This window comes from Syngnathoides biaculeatus, chromosome 18 (genome assembly GCF_019802595.1).
Source record: "Syngnathoides biaculeatus isolate LvHL_M chromosome 18, ASM1980259v1, whole genome shotgun sequence".
NCBI classification, from domain to species: Eukaryota; Metazoa; Chordata; class Actinopteri; order Syngnathiformes; family Syngnathidae; genus Syngnathoides; species Syngnathoides biaculeatus.
The window spans coordinates 7,366,758-7,386,192 of NC_084657.1; the positions used below are offsets into that span (position 1 = coordinate 7,366,758).

The 19,435-nt window shown below is 43.8% G+C and overlaps 1 protein-coding gene across 3 annotated transcripts in view; it reads left to right on the forward strand.

The window, feature by feature from the left end:
* ntm (neurotrimin) overlaps positions 1-763 on the forward strand; it is a 72,091-nt gene extending 71,328 nt beyond the window's left edge. Inside the window, exon 8 of one of the 3 annotated variants that reach the window (XM_061804261.1) lies at positions 559-763. In XM_061804261.1, coding sequence (XP_061660245.1) covers positions 559-647 — 89 coding nt within the window. In that variant the 3' untranslated portion in view covers positions 648-763. The remainder of the gene's footprint in view (positions 1-558) is intronic. The other 2 variants (XM_061804263.1, XM_061804264.1) reach the window with 2 other exon arrangements.
* Positions 764-19,435: the final 18,672 nt, after the last annotated feature.

The window sequence follows — 19,435 nt, forward strand, 5'->3', positions numbered from 1 at the left end:
AAGTATTTATCATTTCATTCTTGTTTATTTGTGCAGTTCCTTGTAAAATGTGTGTGTGTGTCTCTGTTTTGAGGCAGTTTGAAGTCAGAGGAGTTGTTGGATGTGTTAATGTGCATCTGCTGGTCACTGTTCTCCAAGCCTAATAGCACTTCAGTGACCATGAACTAAGTTTAATGTATTTACAGTCCCTTCCACAAAATAGCTGATAAATATTAAACATATTAGGAGTACAAAAATGTTTATCTTTGAATTCTTTCCTTTTCTGCATGCCCAAAAGTTGTATCTGTGAAGTTGAATTGTTTCTAATTGAACTGGTGAAAACAGAATTTCACATTTTTTTTGAAATTACAAACCCGATTTTAAGATTTGGACTGCTCAGTCCCTATTTTAAAGTCACACAATGCGCCATACGAGAATAGAATCAACATATTTATTATCTGGGCCATACAATAAAATATGCCCATCATATTTCGTTACCACATTATTAGAATTAGAAGCGTAGACTTTTTTTTTTCATTTCCTTTTTTTGTTCCATCTGTCTGTCAGGACCGAGAGCAGTACAGGATGGCAATGGATTCACACTCGGTGTGCACTTAAACATCTACCTCCTCTTCATCGTGTTTCTGCCCTTTCTGCTCAAATTTTGAAAAAGGGATGGATTTTACCAAGATTTGTTTCTATGGATGTTTGATTATTATTATTTATTTATTTTGAATTTGCAAACATATGGGTCGTTCTCATATGAAGGAATCAATATCAGTAAAGACATGGCCCACTGAATTTCCTTTTGAGAATAATTTGTATTGAGAGGAGTTTAATAATGTGCAGCTCTTATGCATCCATCAAAAGGTCTTGTTTCTCAGAAAAACACATTGTTGTAAATACATATTTTTCCAACTTTGAATGCCAAAAAGCCTTTACTCTTAGGTGTCCGAAATGAAATTTCATTATTTTTAGCATGTTTTCTGAATATGTTAAGTCCATTTTTAGATAAAAAAGGGGTTTTCTCCCATTGCTTAACATGTATATTTCTATAAATACTAACAAGTGCATGTTAGTCTCTTCCGAGTTGATTTGGTTCTTTTATAAACAGTCTTTCTTTGTCACTCAAGCTGTCTTTACTGTTAATGCCAGTGGAAAGAGCCTCATGATGTTGTTGTAATACACCAAAGGGATCTGTTAGCTGAAGTGCCAGGATTTGGCGGCCAGTTTGCATTCACACAATAGCAGACAGCAAAATAAGTTATTTCTGAAATATGTAGGAGTTTGTAAAAGTCTGAGTTATTGCCAGTCTTTACCATTCTCCATTCCATTCCTCCAAGATTGAGTGACAACATATTAAGTTTGCACCTCCAAATCCAAGACTATGGTCCTGTGTGTGTGTGTGTGTGTGTATATATATATATATATATGCCTGTGTGGGTTTTCTCAAGGCACTCCTGTTTCTTACCACATCCCCAAAACATGCATTCATTGGAGAGTCTAAATTGATTGATTATGAGTGCAGCTATTGTTTGTCTCCATGTGCCCTGCAATTGTCTGGCAACCAGTTCAGGGTGTACCCCGCCTCCTGCCCGTTGACAGCTGGGATAGGCTCTGGCACTCCCCGCGACCCATGATAGTGGTTAAGAAAATGGATGGATGGAGAGATATAATACAAATGGCATTTTGAGTCGACTTGTAGTCTTACGGTGCCATGAAATGGTATTTACACCCCTCCTTTTTCAGGGTTGTTTTTTTTTTATTGCATATAGCACACAAAGGTTTTAAATCGTCAAAACAATTTTAATATTCCTCAGAGAGAACCCAATGAAATACAAAATACAGATTTCAAATGACAATCTATTAAGGCACAAAAAAATCCAAACTTTTCTGACCCTCTATAAAAATGTAACACCCCCTGTCTCCCACCCCCATTGTTAAATCACAAAGTCACTGTGACTAACCACACATTTGGGAAAGGTGACTTCAGTTTCACAAACCATACTTCTTGAATCAAGAAATCATTTAAATAGGAGCTGTCAGGGAACGTGAAGTAGGCCACAAGATTTGTAGAACAAAGCCACATGCCACAATCCAAACAAAATTCAAGAAGAAATGAGAAAAAAAGTAATTGAAATCCATCGGTCTGGAAAAGGTTACAAAGCCATTTCCAAGGCTTTGGGGCTCCAGCAAACCACTGTCAGAGCCATTATCCACACATGGAGAAAACTGGGAGCAATGGCAAAGCTTCCTAGGAGTGGAGAGTCAACTAAAATTACTCAAAGAGTGCGACGACAACATGTTAAAGAGGTCACAAAAGAACCTGGAACAACATCTAAAGACCCTACAGGCCTCACTGGTGCCTGTTAAGGTCAGTGTTCATGACTCTGCCATCCATGGGAGAGTTCCCCGGTGAAAAGCCCTGCTCTCAGCAAAGAATACAAAGGCTCGTCTCACATTTGGCAAAACACATCTGAATGATGCTCTGTCACGACCAGAACACAGGGTTGGACCCAAATGCACAAGTTGGGAGACGCAGAGGCGGTTCAGGAAACGTCTTTATTCAGTCCAGTGTTGGGAATCAAACGGGCAGTCCACGGAAGCATCAGTAACAAAGTCGTCAGGCGTGAAAGGCAGGTCGGTAGGCAGGCAGGGGTCGGTACGCGAGCAGGAACGGAGGCATGAGGCAACGATATGGCAAAAGCCAGACCATACGTGTGGTCCAATTTGTATAGGGCGTGATTATGTGAGATGAGGCGCAGGTGTGCGCCTCCGCTGATTGTTGCCGGTGCGTGCCGCATTGGGGACCAGCACAGCCACGACAGGGACTGGCAGGGCCATGACATCCCCAAGTCTTTTGAGAATCATTCTGTGGACTGATAAGTCAAAAACTGAAATTTTTCGAAGTTGTACGGCCCGTTACAGCTGGTGTTAAAATGGCATAGCATTTGATAAAAGAACCTGATGCCAACAGTGAAGGATGCTGGTGGAAGTGTGATGGTCTGGGGCTGCTTGCTACCTCAGGACCAGGACAACTTGCTGTGTGATTGATGGAACATTGAATTCTGGTGTGTACAGAAAATCCTGAAGGAGACAATGAGGCCATCACTTCGTGCCCTCAAACTCAAGCACTCTTAGATCATGTAGACGGACAATGATGTAAAACACACCAGCAAGTTCACCTCTGAATTGCTGGGGAAAAAAGACAATCTTGAGGTTTTGGAGTGCGCAAGGCAAAGTCCCGATTTAAATCCAATTGAGATGCTGTTCTGTGATCTTAAATGCGTAGTTCATGCTAGAAAACCCCCCAATATGTCATAGTTGAATCAGTTCTGTAAAGAAGAGTGGGACAAAATTCCTCCAGAGTGATGTTAAAGACTCACCAATTATTGCAAATGCTTGACTTCAGTTAGTGCTGCCAAGGGTGGCAACACACATTATTAAGTTCAGGGGCGTAGTGTATTTTGGCACAATATAACGTAAATATGTTGTGTATTTTTGTAATATATAAGATAAAACATGAGTGTGATGAATCAAAGTCCCAGCTTAGAAAGTAAGAGAGAGAAATTTCCTGAGAAAGTCTACTTCAAAGGAATTCTAGGGCCCATTTGGGGCTGGCGCAGTCAGTCACCTCATAGGTGACGACCTGGGGGTATCACCAGGGGTTCCAAATCTGCATTTATTGGTTTATCACAACCAAGTATGCAAGGAAGGCCCACAGACATCCTGGTGCCATGTATGGGAAAGGATGCGACGTAGGTGATGTGAAAGATTAAACCTGCTCAGCTGTACAGGGGAAGGGGAACCTTCTGTCCACGACGAAGGAGTCAGGGGGAATGATTTAAGAAACAGACAGTGGAGGGACATTTGGTGGGGTATACGAACATAACAGACGATCGGACGGATTGCTCACCGCTGTGACGTCTCTTAATAAAACAAATAGGCCAAACTTCAGTCTCTGGGAGTGCTTCCTCCAGTTGCCTGGACTCAAGTGGAAAATACACTTCTCAGGGCAATTACTTTTTCACCGAGTGTTAGAAATGTTTGGAATTTTTTTTGTGCGTAAATGAATAGAAATGCATTTTGTATTTCTTTGAGTCATCTCTGAGAGTTATTAAAATTGGTTTTAAGATTTAAAACCTTTGTGTGTGATAAATCCCCCCTGCCCTCTGTTTTTTTTTCATGGCAATGTTTATTTTGAATGGAGTTTTGTTTTTCTGCAAAAACTCAATGCTCATTTGCAATACTACAGCATCAAATTAAAGCCACTCAGTATTTATTGTCTTGCTGGAAAACAATCCAGACCAACAATGTTGTAGTTCTGCAGGTATAAGAAAATAAACTGTATGGAGTGACCCCCTCATGATCTCAACTTGATTTAAATGCTGTAATGACTGGTGAGCAGTCCCGGGTGATGTGTCCCACTTCTCACCCAAATTCAGATGGTACTGGGTTGAGTTACAAGTTGTAAAGAAAATGCTTGGATGAATGGTAATACTGTGCAGGGTTTTCATCTGATACTGAACTTTGTACTATTTTTGTCATTTATAAATGAAATGGAACTTAAAGAATAAACTGTGCTGCTTTTTGCGGATGGAGTATTTTTTTTTCAGAACTGAAAATTTGTTGAAAGATGCGACCCAAGCTGGTTGTTGTGTTGGATTATGCAGAAATTGAAGTGATATATCTCAAAGCATGAATGCCATGTAAATTTGGTCTTTCCTATCCATCCTTTCTTTGCACAGCAACGATATAATATCGTCATCAATGGGCGCCATGGTGGTGCAGCTGGAAAGTGTTGGCCTCACAGTTCTGAGGACTCGGGTTCAATCCCAGCCCTCCCTGTGTGGAGTTTGTATGTTCTCCCTGTGCCTGCGTGGGTTTTCTCCAGGCACTCCGGTTTCCTCCCACATCCCAAGAACATGAAACATGAATTGGACACTCTAAATTACCCCGAGATGTGATTGTGAGTGTGGCTGTTTGTCTCAATTTGCCCTGCAATTGGCTGGAAACCAGTTAAGGGTGTACCCTGCCCATTGAGAGCTGGGCGAGGCTCCAGCACTCCTGCGACAATTGTGAGGACAAGCGGCTAAGAAAATGGATGGATGAATCCTGTAGGTAACAAAAGGATAGTGCAAAAAAATATATATATTTGAGCTCTAAAGTGAAACGTAGATGAAACCAACAAGACTATGAGAAAGTGATGTGGGTAATCATCTGCTGCAAATGACAGGCCAGTCATGATTTGTTGACACACCAAAGACAGAAATGACAGGAATACTCATTCTAGACAAGGATTCATCACTGACACAGTTTAAAAATGACAAGCTATTTATTCCCTCTTCTCTCAATAGATGACACAACTGATCTCATTTCTTATATGTGCAGCCATTTACTCGTCTATTCCTTTTAAGTGAACCAAAAGTTAGGGTACACTGCGTCTCCCAAACTCACTGTAAACGAGACAGCAACTTTGCTCAAGTTCTTATCTGTGGGTTATTGTGAGGTTGTTTTTTTTTCTCACCTTAGAAAGCTTTCTGATCACTCAAAACAGATGGAGCCAGATGTAACAATATGCCACAAATCTTTTTCCATGCATAGTAACACACCCGCACACACACAGACTAATTCTTCTTCTGAGATGAGGCCTTTAATTGCATGTTTTATTAATGCAGGCATTTTATAAGTCATGCAAAGAATAATAAGAAGGCTGCATAACTTGTGCATGCTTTGATTACCTTTGTTAAAATAACAACACTCATCATCACCAACATGATAGATTAATTCCTGCATACTTGAATGTATTGTCAGAATAAAAACCAATGTTAAAATCAAAACACGATTAATTTGTGCTTTCTGAATATATTGTCAGAATACGTTTGTATTTCTTTTTCTTTCCACTTTATTGTATATATCCAGAAGTGTATTGCTGCCCCCTCCCAAAAAAAGTCGCTATCACGTTATAACTGTCATAACCAGAACTCTAGTGTAGACCCAAATGCACGACTCTGTAAGCAGGAAGGCAATAAAAGGAAGGTCTTTATTCATTCCAAGCTCGTAAGCCGGGAGGTCAGTCAGAGAGAGCAGCAGTATCAAGGACGTTAAGCTTACCGGGTTTGTCGGAAGACAAACAGAGGTCAATACACCGGGAATCAGGATCAGGAACAAGGAAGTGCTGGAACGAGGCATGGATGGCAGCGATCTGCCAAAACCAGACCGTCCGCTAGGTCCTCTAAGTACTGGGGTTCATTATCAGAGATGAGGCACAGGTGTGCGCCTCCTAATCAACGCAGGTGTGTTGGGGACCTGCACCACAGGGCTGGGATCGGCAAGACCATGACAGTAAACGGCCGGCTCCAGACGACCCAGGAGCCCCAGGGTGGGATGCATGAAAGTCTCTGATAAGACTGGAATCCACATTAAAACGGGATGGGATCCAGGAACATTCTTCTGGGCCATATAGAATAGAAGCCGACGTACCGAGTACACCGGGCCTCCATCGATCATGCGGGGGGGGGGGGGGTGTAGGGGGCATGGCTCGAGGGACTAATGGCCATGGACAAGTTGGCCGGAGCTGGCCCTCATAGGACGTGGAATTAACCCTCATCGATCTGGGAAGCTTCAAGGATATGGTGACAGGGTTAATGATCTTGGTGATAGGAAAAGGACCCACAAACCTGGGAGCTAGCTTGCGTGACTTCAGCGGCAGAGCCTTTGTGGACAACCATACACGCCGTCTCACTTTGAATATTGGTACCCTTCTCTTGAGATCTGCCGCGGACTTGTAGGAACAGCCCATGCATAGTAGCGTCTTCCTGGCTAGCTCCCAGGTCTGCTTGCAGCCTCTTACTACTGCCGACGCGGATGGCAGCGCAGAGCCGGCAGCTACAGATGGAAACAGGGAGTAGGGGTACCCATGAACGATGTGGAACGGAGCCATACATGTGGAAGTCGAAGGCAGTGAGTTGTAGGCATATTCCACCCATCCGAGGTGCTGGCTCCAAGTGCTGTAATCATGTGATGCCAGACAGTGTAGACCGGTCTCCAGATCCTGATTCATTCTTTCTGTTTGACCATTGGACTCAGGGTGATGGCCTGACGTGAGGCTTACTTTCGCCCCGATAAGGGTGCAGAACTCCTTCCAGAACCAAGACACAAATTGTAGTCCTCTGTCCAACACTACATCCACTGGCAGACCATGAACGACTTTATCCAGCAGGAGCTGAGTAGTCTGCTTGGCGGACGGAATCTTAGGAACTGGTACGAAGTGAACTATCTTGGAAAACCGATCGATAACTGAGAGTACCGCTGTGTTCCCCTGGGAACACAGGGTAGACCTGTAACAAACTCTAGAGAGATGTGTGACCAAGGGCGAGAGGGAATTGGTAGTGGCCGCAGCTCACCCATTGGTCGCAGGCGAGAGGTCTTATTAGCCATGCAGATCAGGCACGCGTTGACATACTTCTTCACATTTCACACTTCACACATTTCCCAGGTTTGGCCACCAAAACCATTGTTTGATTACTGAGCAGGTCTTTACCGTGCCGGGATTGCAGACGGTCTTGTTCGTGTGGGCCCAATCGATAACGTCACCCCGTAGCGAGGGTACCACGAACAGATGACTGGAAGGACATTCGGCTGGGCCAGGAGAGTCCCTTAGGGCCGCCTTTAAACTGTCGATGAAGTTATAGGAAATTGACAGAGACAATATAAATATAATATAAATACAAATGTTAAAGACCAAAAGATGTAAGAGACAGATTAGATAAGGGCTCATGGAACTTTAAGAGGTGAACAAAGAAAGGGCACTGCGCATTTAATGATGCTGATGGACGTTGGAACAGGACCAGGAAACGCTGCTTAGCGCTGCTAAGGTGGCATGTGACATTGAGAGCATCAAGGAGCCCATGAGGAAAAGAAGATGGGGCTGAGAAAAGTTGTATATGATATGTGGACATGAGTGAAGGACTGCAAAAATGAAGAAGAAGGCACGTCGAACACGCACACACCCTGAATCACACGTAAGTACACCACACGCACACACACACAGACACACAGGAAGCGAGAGGCGGTGAAGGAGGGTTGGTGAAAATGGTAGACGAAGTGGCCTCTCGGAGGCGGAAATAACACAATGACCATTATTATTTTTATTATTATTATTATGTTTTATTTTATGTGTCAGATTCCGCTTATCCGCAGGAATAATCGGGAGAAATGTCCTGACCGACTCTCCAGTTAAAGGGTTAAGCTACCCCTTTACCCCAACCGACGCTAACGCCGTGCGTGCAGGAGGAGCGGAGCTTCTTAAGTCGGTGTCGAGATGAATTCGCCTAGGTGTACTAACTGCCTTTAGTTTTCCAGAACCAATCCAGTCTGCCTCCACTCGTCCGCCTTGTCGAATAACCTTTCCGAGTAACAAGGTGACAAAGTGTTCGCTCTGCTTTTACAGCAGCACCATCTCTTATGAATCGATTGCACTTGTCATTGACCTAGTAAATTTAACAATCCTTATTAGGATCGTACGGATTTGTTTTATTTTAAACCAGAGATTATCAATGAGTGACTGATTTAAAATTGAATTTTTACAACTAAATGATGTTAATGTCGATGACGTTCGATCTTTAATGAGGTAGAATGGTAATAATGAGATAACTTAATATAAGAATGACAAAGATAGATGACAATGGAAATTTTAAGAATTTAATACAATGATAAAGATTGTTCAGATACCATTAATTCTACAGTTATTCCCACCAGACGCGAGGTAGGGTCGCGATGTTAAGGCAAAATTCAATGTTAATTAAACATAAATCAAAAAAAGTAAAAATGGTTAAAATGATGAAACTGATGGTAAGAAGGATAAGATGAATGATAAAAATAGCAAAAAGAAATATAAGTGAAGTGAGATTCAAAGCGTCTAAAAGCATCAGAAATTAGGGATAATAGACATTTTTGAATGAGCCTGTTAGGGTTGATCAAGTCCTATATAGTTCGAAGCCTGATTTGATAATAAGGGTTTTCGGGATTACGGATAAATTGTCAAGCCAACTTGCCCTTCATAGGAAACCACGTAATATCGCTGGCATTATCCTGCCATTACCTTATTATAGTAGTTTAACTTGCACCCAATCTCAAAAACAGTCCTCAATTTAGGCACTCCAAGTTGCCAATTCCTTCTCCCCGCCAGCTTGCCACACGACTTTTACACCTATAGAAAAACCTTCTAAGAGGCCCCGTACCCCAGTGGTTAGAGCACTGGTTTGGTAAACCAGGGTTGTGGGTTCGTATCCTGAGAAGGGTTGCGTCAGGAAGGGCATCCGGCGTAAAAACTGTGCCAAACATATATATGCATGAACGCTGTGGCGACCCCAAAAGGGACAAGCTGAAAGAAACACACAGTACAGGTAGTAATAGTACTGCTAATGGATTGGCTGGCAGATGAAGTTAGACTGGAATCCCCTTGGACCATGATGTTCGCAGATGATATTGTGATATGCAGTGAAAGCAGGGAGCATGCAGAGGAACAAGTAGAAAGATGGGAGACATGCACTGGAAAGGAGAGGAATGAAGATTAGCTGAAGTAAAACAGAATATATGTGCGTGAATGAGAAAGGTGGAGGGGGAAGAGTGAGGCTACAGGGAGAAGAGATAGCGAGGGTGGAGGACTTTAAATACTTGGGGTCAACAATACAGAACAATGGTTAGTGTGGTAAGGAAGTGAAGCAGGTTGGAACAGCTGGCGGAAGGTGTCTGGTGTGTTATGTGACAGAAGAGTCTCTGCTAGGATGAAGGGCAAAGTTTACAAAACAGTGGTTAGGCCGGCCATGGTGTACGGATTACAGACGGTGGCACTGAAGAAACAACAGGAAGCACAACTGGAGGTAGCAGAAATGAAGATGTTGAGGTTCTCGCTCGGAGTGAGCAGGTTGGATAGGATTAGAAATGAGCTCATTAGAAGGAGAGCCAAAGTTGGATGTTTTGCTGACAAGGTTCGAGAGAGCAGACTTCGATGGTTTGGACATATTCAGAGGCGACAGAGTGAGTATATTGGTAGAAGGATGCTGAGGATGGAGCTCCCAGGCAAAAGAGCGAGAGGAAGACCAAAGAGAAGGTTTATGGATGTGGTGAGGGAAGACATGAGGGCAGTTGGGGTTAGAGAGGAAGCTGCAGGAGATAGGCGAAGATGGAAAAGATGACACGCTGTGGCGACCCCTAACGGGACAAGCCGAAAGGAAAAGAAGAAGAAGATTAAGTCCAAGTTGCCGGGTATACAGACTCTAGGGGAAAGTGGAATCTTGAATTTCAAAATATGAGATAGCTTTTATATAACCAAAGTCCAGTATCACTGAATCAGTGTGCATACCCATATAGAATGAAAATAGGTATCTGGGTAATTTGTGTGCATTGCGCACAAATATTCGATGGAGAAAATCCCATTTTATGCATCTTGTACTCAGTAAAATGTATTCGATGGAGTACTTTATATTGCATGAACTGTAGATTTGTAATTTTTGTCATTCTAAATGTATTGTTACATATCTGTATCCACAAATTACGGTCGGCAGACTTGGAGAGATCTTCTTCCCATTTGGTTATTGGTAGATATTGCGATTTAATACATTAAAATTAATTTAGAAACTCTTCTTTTACGTCACGGGAAAATGTTTACTCTTTGCTTGACATCTCTTCCACTGACCAGCCGTTGAATCCTGATGCCATGTGAACCTGGATGAGGTACATCTCTGGTGGTCCTTCCCCATTGTAACATTGCAGCATGGTCAGACCTCTCAGACTCGACCTTTCCATAACTTCGGTTGAAGCTAATACACTGCTCGGCATGCTGTCCTCTTGGTGTGGGGAGGCTTGTTTGTCGGCTCTTCAAGGCGCCCCCTCTGGTGCTGCTCTTGGCGTGGGGGTTGTTTGTAGCCTCTTCCTCGAGCCCCCTCTGGTTTCTCGCTACTGGTCGTTGTTCTCGAGGACAGAGCTCATTTGCCCTGTCGGGGAGGGTTAGCCTCTTCTTTTTTGCTGGATGTGCACCATTGTCTTTCTCCATCTGTAAGTGTGAGATGAATACTTTGATCTCCTCAACCGTGGTTGACATCCTGCAATCCCACTTCTGACACCAATATGGCAATCTTGAAGTAGTGAGGAACAATTGCGCTTTTATTTCATTAGCAGTAGAACAAGCTAATCTCCCCTCGCACTTGGAGCGAATCTAATCCTAACCCTAACAGGAAAGCCACTAGTCATCATGTCATTCCCAGTCATACTGTCACATCCTTAGACCATCTGAGATGACACGCTGTGGCGACCCCGAAAGGGACAAGCCGAAAGAAACAGAAAGACCTTGTCCCTTTGTCAGCGAAAACTGAACAAAAAGCCCCGAACTTCCTTATCCAAGGTTTTTATAGCTTTTTGGTGGATTATTCTGGAAAATGTTGGCTGAATCTACACGTAGTGGGAAGGGCCTCCTTTGGTTCATCCTATCGGGCCTCATTTGCCATTCCTGGCTTGACTTGTCACGCCCTTCTTTAGCTTCACTCAATTCTCCCTTTAATTAATAAATGCATCTTTTAAAAATATAACCGCAACTCCCGTTCGGTTTCACTCTAATTTTGAACAATAGCATAAATGTATCAACATTCTTGTGAACACAATTCTCTCATGCATTCTCAGGCTTACTTTAGTTGGTTGCTCATCATGTGTTGCCTTGTCAGAGAGAGACAGTCATACACAAGTTATATTCTTTTCACAAAGCTGTTTCAAAGCATCTTATTTTCTGCTAAAAGTCTAGTGGAAAATTAGTTGAAATCTATTTCTGCTTGCCGACTTCCTGCGTGGTCATTTGAGTGTGACGGGCTTCCTGTTCAGTAACTTGACACTGCGACCATCTTGAAAAATGTTAGGTGTGGCTTGACAGCTGCATCCTGTCACTGTCTTTATATCAGAAATAAGATGTGAATACAAAGATATAACAATAATTGGGTTCTTAAGGTTGCAAACCCCGATATATGTATGTAATACAAAGATATGAAAAATAATCAGGTTTATATAAGGTTACTGACTTTGGTATACGTATGCAATGCAATGAGAAGCTAAGTGGGTAGGCTATGTTTATCAGAGAGATCTTTGCCGTGCTGGTGACCCAATCAAGTGTAATTTTGTTTGGCGACATCTGGTGTCCAATTTGAGAGTTGGTGGATCAGGTCAAAACATGAACCTTAAGCCATACACCCCAATTGTTATCAATTCGCTCCATTGCTATTTGTGGTATGGCAACCTATCTGACATATGGTAGCACGGTGGATCAGCTGGTAAAGCGTTGGCCTCACAGTTCTGAAGTCCCGGGTTGAATCCCGGACCTGCCTGTGTGGTGTTTGCATGTTCTCCCCGTGCCTGCGTGGGTTTCCTCCGGGCACTCTGGTTTCCTCCCACATCCCCAAAACAAGCAACATTAGTTGGACACTCAAAATTGCCCCGAGGTGTGATTGTGAGTGCGACTGTTCTCTGTCTCTATGTGCCCTGCGATTGGGTGGCAACCAGTTGAGGGTGTACCAGCTTCCTGTCCATTGACAGCTGGGATCGGCTCCAGCACTCCCCACGACACTTGTGAGGATAAGCAGTAAAGAAAATGGATGGATATGATATTTTATTATTATATTATTATATAACAAGCAAACAAAACGCTACAAGGTTGAAAACTCCTTTTTTTCCTCATCCTTTTTAGATATATCCACTTTTTCATCATATTACTTGCACTGTATGCGGTTTTAATTGCTTTTTTAAAATATTGTCATTTTCATTTTTATCCCATTTTAATTGCTTTATTGTTTTTGTTTTCAAATGCCTTTAATCATGTAAAGTTACCTCGTGTATGAAATCCGCTATACAAATAAATTTTCCTGTGCTTTGCTTTGCTTTGCATTACAATGATGCCTATGATTGCGCCTCCGGTCGGTCCAACATACAAGCCATTTGATCTTAAAGATGTTGATTGTCTTACTGCTAACTTGTCTCGTCTCTCTTCTGGTGGTAATGCATTGCTGTCTAGTTTGTGGTAACTTTACAGGGGTATACAAATGAATGGGAGATTGGAGACAGGCAGGTGGGTTCCGGGGTAATAGCCAGGCTGGATACGCAGGAAAGTGTGAAGGGGCGAGGGGAGAGTGCAACAACCACAACATGATCAAGGATGCCATGATCCCCATCTCCGTTGCGGGGCAAAAAGTGAACACTCGTTGACACAGGTGCAACACACTCCTCACTCTACATCTCACTCTCGGACACTTTATTGTCACAACACACTGTGCAATTGATGGCCTTCTCAGGGACTCAACAGGCCCTGCAATGGACTAAACCTCGATCACAATCTTGGCTGGACAGACCTTCCACCATTCGTTTATAATGCCGGCAGCTGACACCGTCTACCACTCTGGATAATGGCTTATGACACCTGAGAGTGAACCAACTCCATCTGTGAAGATTTATTAGGCCCAACTTGAACCAGAACCAGAAACACCGCTCAAACCTGGTCTCATACATCAATTTCTGTTGTAGAAGCCCTGGTTAAACACTCTTAGGGCTTACCTGCTTCTACGAGATCCATACCATTGCACACAATATTACGACCTCAACCACGATCTAATACACATGGAAAACTTTGCATCCATACAAGGTGATGCTTGGGACATTACATCCGCACATACATACACAGTAAGAGAGGGTGTAGCGGCATCCTGCTCTCTTACACCAGATCAAATGACATGGTACAAAATGCAGGAAAGGTCAGTACCCCACATTTCACTCGCTATGTCTCCAGGACACGAGGCCCGGCAGCTGGGACCCATGGTGAAACAACTGACTGAAATGACTAACTGGGAGGACAAACCACACCATAACGTACAGATCTCCAAATCTACATATGCATACCGCATCATTGTTCCGGATGCACCTCCGACAACTAATATCACCATATTAGAACACGAGGCCCTAACTAGAGAACACGGACATGCCTACTGTGACCATGACGATGCCGAGTCAATGTTAAACAAACTGCCTAAATGAGTTTGGTCCTCTGGACCCTTTGATGTTGGACATTGTACTCAGACACCAGACATTAAAATCACTGTTTTTCTAGGATCTCATTTTTACAGACCTCAATATCCTTGGCCCGCAGATGCTAACCAGGGGATGGAGGACACTCTCACTGGCCTGTGGAATTCTGGAGTCCTGGAAAAATCCACCTCCTCGTGGTGTACACCACTCAGGCCAGTTTTAAAAGCAGATGGTTACACTTATCGTATGGGACATGATTTGAGAGCCGTTAATGATGTAAGACCACACCATTGTTACCTGTACCAGACCTCCACAGAATGTTGTCTACCATCACAACTGATTTGAAATACTTCACAGCAACTGATTTAGCAAAGGCATTCTCCTGTGTCCCATTCTTTGCAATTCAACAAGTTGCCACAAGGCTTCAAAAATTCACCTGGAATTTTTAATCAGTGTTTGAAATCATTGCTGCAGGATCGAGAACTCCCAGATGGATGTAAACTCCTGATGTATGATGATGACCTCCTGTTGGCAGCCCCAACAGCAGAGTCGTGTTTGTCGCTAACTAAACTGCTGAACTCTCTGTCCAACCTTTGACTAACGGTAGGGTCCTCTTCGCTGATGGTTGCTGTCACCGTAAGCCCTCAGGTGAATTTTTAACTGTTTCCTCTTCCATACTAAGATCTGCTCCCTCAGCCCAGGGAGCGGAAGTGCTCTCACTCTGTCTCGCACTGGAACTGGGGGTCGGACAATCTGTCACTGTCTATTCTGACTCATCTTACGCTGTCTCGCCTGCTGTGTTGGACCTGTCTGCCTGGAAACGGAATTATTTTAAAACAGCTAAAGGTACTCCTATTGCACATTCGACACTGATCCAACGATTAGATAAAGCCCTGGCCAAACCTTCCACGGTGGCTATTTTCAAGGTCCCTGGCCACTCCAAATCCACTGCAACCACAGCCCTCGGCAATAATGCTGCTGACTTGGCTGCCAAGCAGGCTGCGGGCTATGTCCCACAGATGCTTGTCCTATTATCTGACAAATCCTCTCCTGACCTGCCTGAACCTCCGTCTCATAGTGAATTGGTTAAAATACAGCACAACGCCTCTCCTGAAGAAAAGATATTTTGACCAAAACTCACTCTCTGGCTCATATTGGCTCCAGAGCCATGCTAACCAAACTTCGCATGTAGTGGCATCCTAAAATGTCTGACTTGTGTCACGCCCACTGTCATGACTGTAATATTTGCCAGCTAAACAATTTTCGCCCCAAAGTTAGACCGTTGCCAGGTTCATTTGACTCACCCACCTAGCCCGGTGCGGAACTGATCATGCATTTCACAGACATGATCACTCCTGTTCAAGGTAAACGCTACCTTCTTGTTTTTGTTGACAGCTTTTCCAGATGGCCTGAAGCCTTCCCCTGCGCTGGCAAAAACGCCATGTCGGTAATGAAAGCTTTGGTGAACCATTGGATTCCAACGGACGGTTTCCCCGCTCTCATCCGCTCGGACAATGGTACACATTTCACATCCACACACCTAGCTACTGTAGTGAAGTGGTTAGGGTTAACTCACAAGTTCGGTTGTGTTTATCACCCCGCCAGTCAAGGTTCAATTGAATGTATGTTTTGCACGTTGAAGGAAAAACTGGCTAAAATATGTACTTCTTCTGGCATGAATTGGGTTCAGGCTCTTCCCCTTGCTCTAATGTCTGTGACACAAACTGTGTCCCACCCTACTGTTTTCTCTCCTTATGAACTTTTTCCAGGTCGTCTGATGCCTGGCCCTTCCTCCTCACTCCAACCGCTGGAGGAAGGCTGTCTTTCCCAAGTTTTCTCATCAACTGTTTTGGACACAATTGCATTCTTTTGCTTCTAATTTCCCTTCACAGATCCAGCACACTCTTCCAACACCACCTCCTGCACTTGATCTTCCTGAGTAGCCGTTGGTCTGGCCCCCACAAGGTGACTGCTCGTACCTCCAAAGCCGTTCGCTTGGAGGAAAAAGGAACTAAGTGGTTTCATTATTCTATGCTTCGCTCTCCTCCAGACTCTTGATTGCACTTTTATTTTATTGTTTGTTGTTGTTTTATTGCAAACCATGATTACTATAGATGGTCCGATTGCTTTTCGGACCAAGAGAGGGAGAGCAAGAATCTATGGCATTCTTATTATTGGTGTTATTGTTGTTCTTGGTATTTTGATCTGGGAAATCGTTCAAAAATACCCCATACCTACACCCACAACAATGCCAGCTGTTAGCACAAACCACCTGGAAAATATTTATCACAGAGAAGAGTCATATTATAAACAAAGCCCTATCTGTTGATGCATGGTTTAGGGTTTTGACAGGCATTAGCGCAGTAATCAATCATTGGTTACGAATGGCAGAACAAGCGGCGAATAGAACCCCAAGTGACTGTGTTGTATGTATGGGACCTAGACCTTCGTTCCGTGTTGTTTCCTTTTCTGTCAACTCCACCTGTGTTCCAGATATTGTGAAAAATTATGTGCCAACTAAAAATGAATGCAAAATTTGGGATACTGCCCAGGCGGTAACACCAGCCCAAAAGAACAAACCTGTGTTTAAACGTGCTGTGGCGCCCCAAAATTTCACCTGTATTTTCCTTAAAGGTAACGGTGTCCCAATTGGCAATATCTCCTATGATTAGTGTGCGGAGACCTAGGAAGCACCTGTCTTCCAACCCGTCAGTCGTGCTGATGTGTGGTGGTGGTGCAGAGTGGACTGTCTCTTCGACCACCTCCCGCGCAACAGTATGGGCAGATGTGCATTTGTAACTTTACTTTTGCCTATTTTTATTGTTCCTGTCACCCTAGATGATCTGGCGATTGCTCCTGAACACTTCAAGGAAGCTCTTAGTCTAATACACCGTTCACGTAGGTCTAAGTCTACCTGGCTCGGTGCTGAAGACCCCACTTACATTGACGCTATTGGCATCCCCCGTGGTGTCTCAGATGAGTATAAACTGGCTGATCAGGTAGTTGCCAGTTTTGAAAATATACCTGTAATTTCTGCTTTTTTCCCCGTTACTCCTAACGAAAATGTTAACCGTATCAATTACATACATTATAATGTGCAACGTTTGGGCAATTTCACCCTTGAAGGACTTGAAGCTGTACATGAGAAACTTAAGGCTACATCTATTATGGCTTTCCAAAATAGAATCACATTAGATGCACCGTTGGCCAAGAAAGGTGGTGCTTGCTGAAAAACACACAACTTGGCAGACGCCTCACTCAGGCCGTAGATGGACTTAGAACCCTTACTAAGAAAATGAAGGAACACTCTGGTGTTGACACGTCGATTTGGGATTACTGGATGAATGTGTTTGGTAAATGGAAGGGTGTCATTTCATCAATCTTCATCTCTGGCTGTCTTCACCTCTATTTTCACCCTCTGTGGATGCTGTTGCATTCCTTGTATTCGTTCTCTTTTAACCCGTCTGATTGAGAAGGCGAGTGGTGCCCCAACTGATGGCCGCGGTAATTATGTCCTCATTAGACCCCCGCTCCGACACACTCCTCAAGATGATTTTAGTGTTGCTATCGCTCCCCTTGAAAGTGATACTAAACTTCCACCGCTTCCTGATTGTCATTATGTTGACATGCCTTGCCCTTCTGTTCTAGTGATACTTTTTTGCGTGATATTACTTTTTTTGGAAATTTTTTTGCTGTTTTTGAGTTGTCTAGTACTGTCCTGCAGGTTTAAAGCTTACGGGTGTTCTGAATCATGAGACTATGCACTTGTTAAAGGGTACATTTGGACGATTAGAGAGGGTTTTATGTTTTCCATATAAGTGTTACTTTTGGGATTTTCGTGATTGTTTTTGTGATCTATTTCATAGATCAAGAGAGGGAATGAAGACTATTTTACTTTTATTGCACATTCATTATTTGCCTAAATATGACCTTATGCATTTAATCAACAGATGAAGTGTTGTCCATTTGCTAATGAGACAAGGATGTGTTGTGGAGCCGGTGGTTGTCCTTGATCTTTGTACGCAGAAAACCGGCTGGTGGCATCCTGCTCTCCCAGGCGTTGCTGTGGAGACAAACGACACCAGATAAGGAGCGGAAAGTTACCATCCCAGTCCAGCAGTTCACCTAGATAAGACCCGGATGTCTGTATTGCACATTCCTTTGTAATAAATCCATTTGCTGTTAACTTTTTCTAATCATTGGTAATATCTTCCTCGACTCGTGAACACGTGCAGGGTCCAAACTCGCAAATCCCTTCAAAACTCGCACTTTTCCATCTTGACATATAGGTTATATCATAGTAGCTGCTGCAGCACTTCCCTGACGTGCTCGATGTGGGAAGCTGCATCTGAAGAAAACATGAAATTGTCGTTGAGGTAAACAAAAACGTACTTAAGTCCCTCTCGTAGCTGAAAAATCGCTGGCGCATTAGTCAGGCCAAACGGCATCGCCAGGTACTCGTAGTGGCCTGTCGGTATATTAAATCTTCCACTCGTCCTCCTCTCTGATGCATACCAGATAGTACGCATTTCGTAGATCAAACTTGGTGAAGTTCTGGGCCCCTTGTAGCAACTCGAATGCGCTGGTGATTAGGGGAAGAGGGTACCTGTTCTTGATGGTGATGTCGTTAAGTCCCCGATAATCAATACAGGGCCGGAAGGAGGCGTCCTTCTTCTTGACGAAGAAAAATCCTGCTCCAGCAGGCAACGATGATGCTCAGATGAGACCCTCCGCCAGCGACTCCTCCACGTACTTCTTCATAGCTTGGTGCTCCGGTCCTGTCAACAAAAAGAGCCTTCCTCGAGGGTGTTAAGTACCGGGCAACAACTCGATAGCACAATCGTACGGGCGATGCGGCGGAAGGGACATGGCTTTGCCTCCGAAAATACTTCCTTAAGATCCCAATAACAAGACGGAACTGCTGATAGTTCTGGCACGAACTTCGACTCCTGTAAGTCTACCGGGGCGATCTGCAAGTTCCTCTCTTTTAAAGCCCCGAGACACGTCTTACTGCATTCGGTGCCCCATGCCCTGATTTGACCGGTGGTCCAGTCAATGACATCACTGCTCTGGGAGTTAAATACGTGGAAGCTTATCTTCTCGGTGTGCGCATCCGGAAATCTCATCCTCAGAGATTGCGTACGATGTGTTACTCGGGATAAGAATTTGCCATTAGCCGCATACGCGTTACGGAACCGTTGCGTCTAAAAGGCCACTGCGCTCAAAGCCTCGACTACCCATGGATTAATCAGATTGGCGTCCGATCCCGAGTCAATAAAGGCTATAGCTGAACAGGTATGACCCCCTGTGCTCAAGGTGACTTGAAGCAGTGCTTGATTCGATACCGCCGCAGTGTAATTCACACTCACCTGAGTCATAATCTTGAGGGCGGAACGCT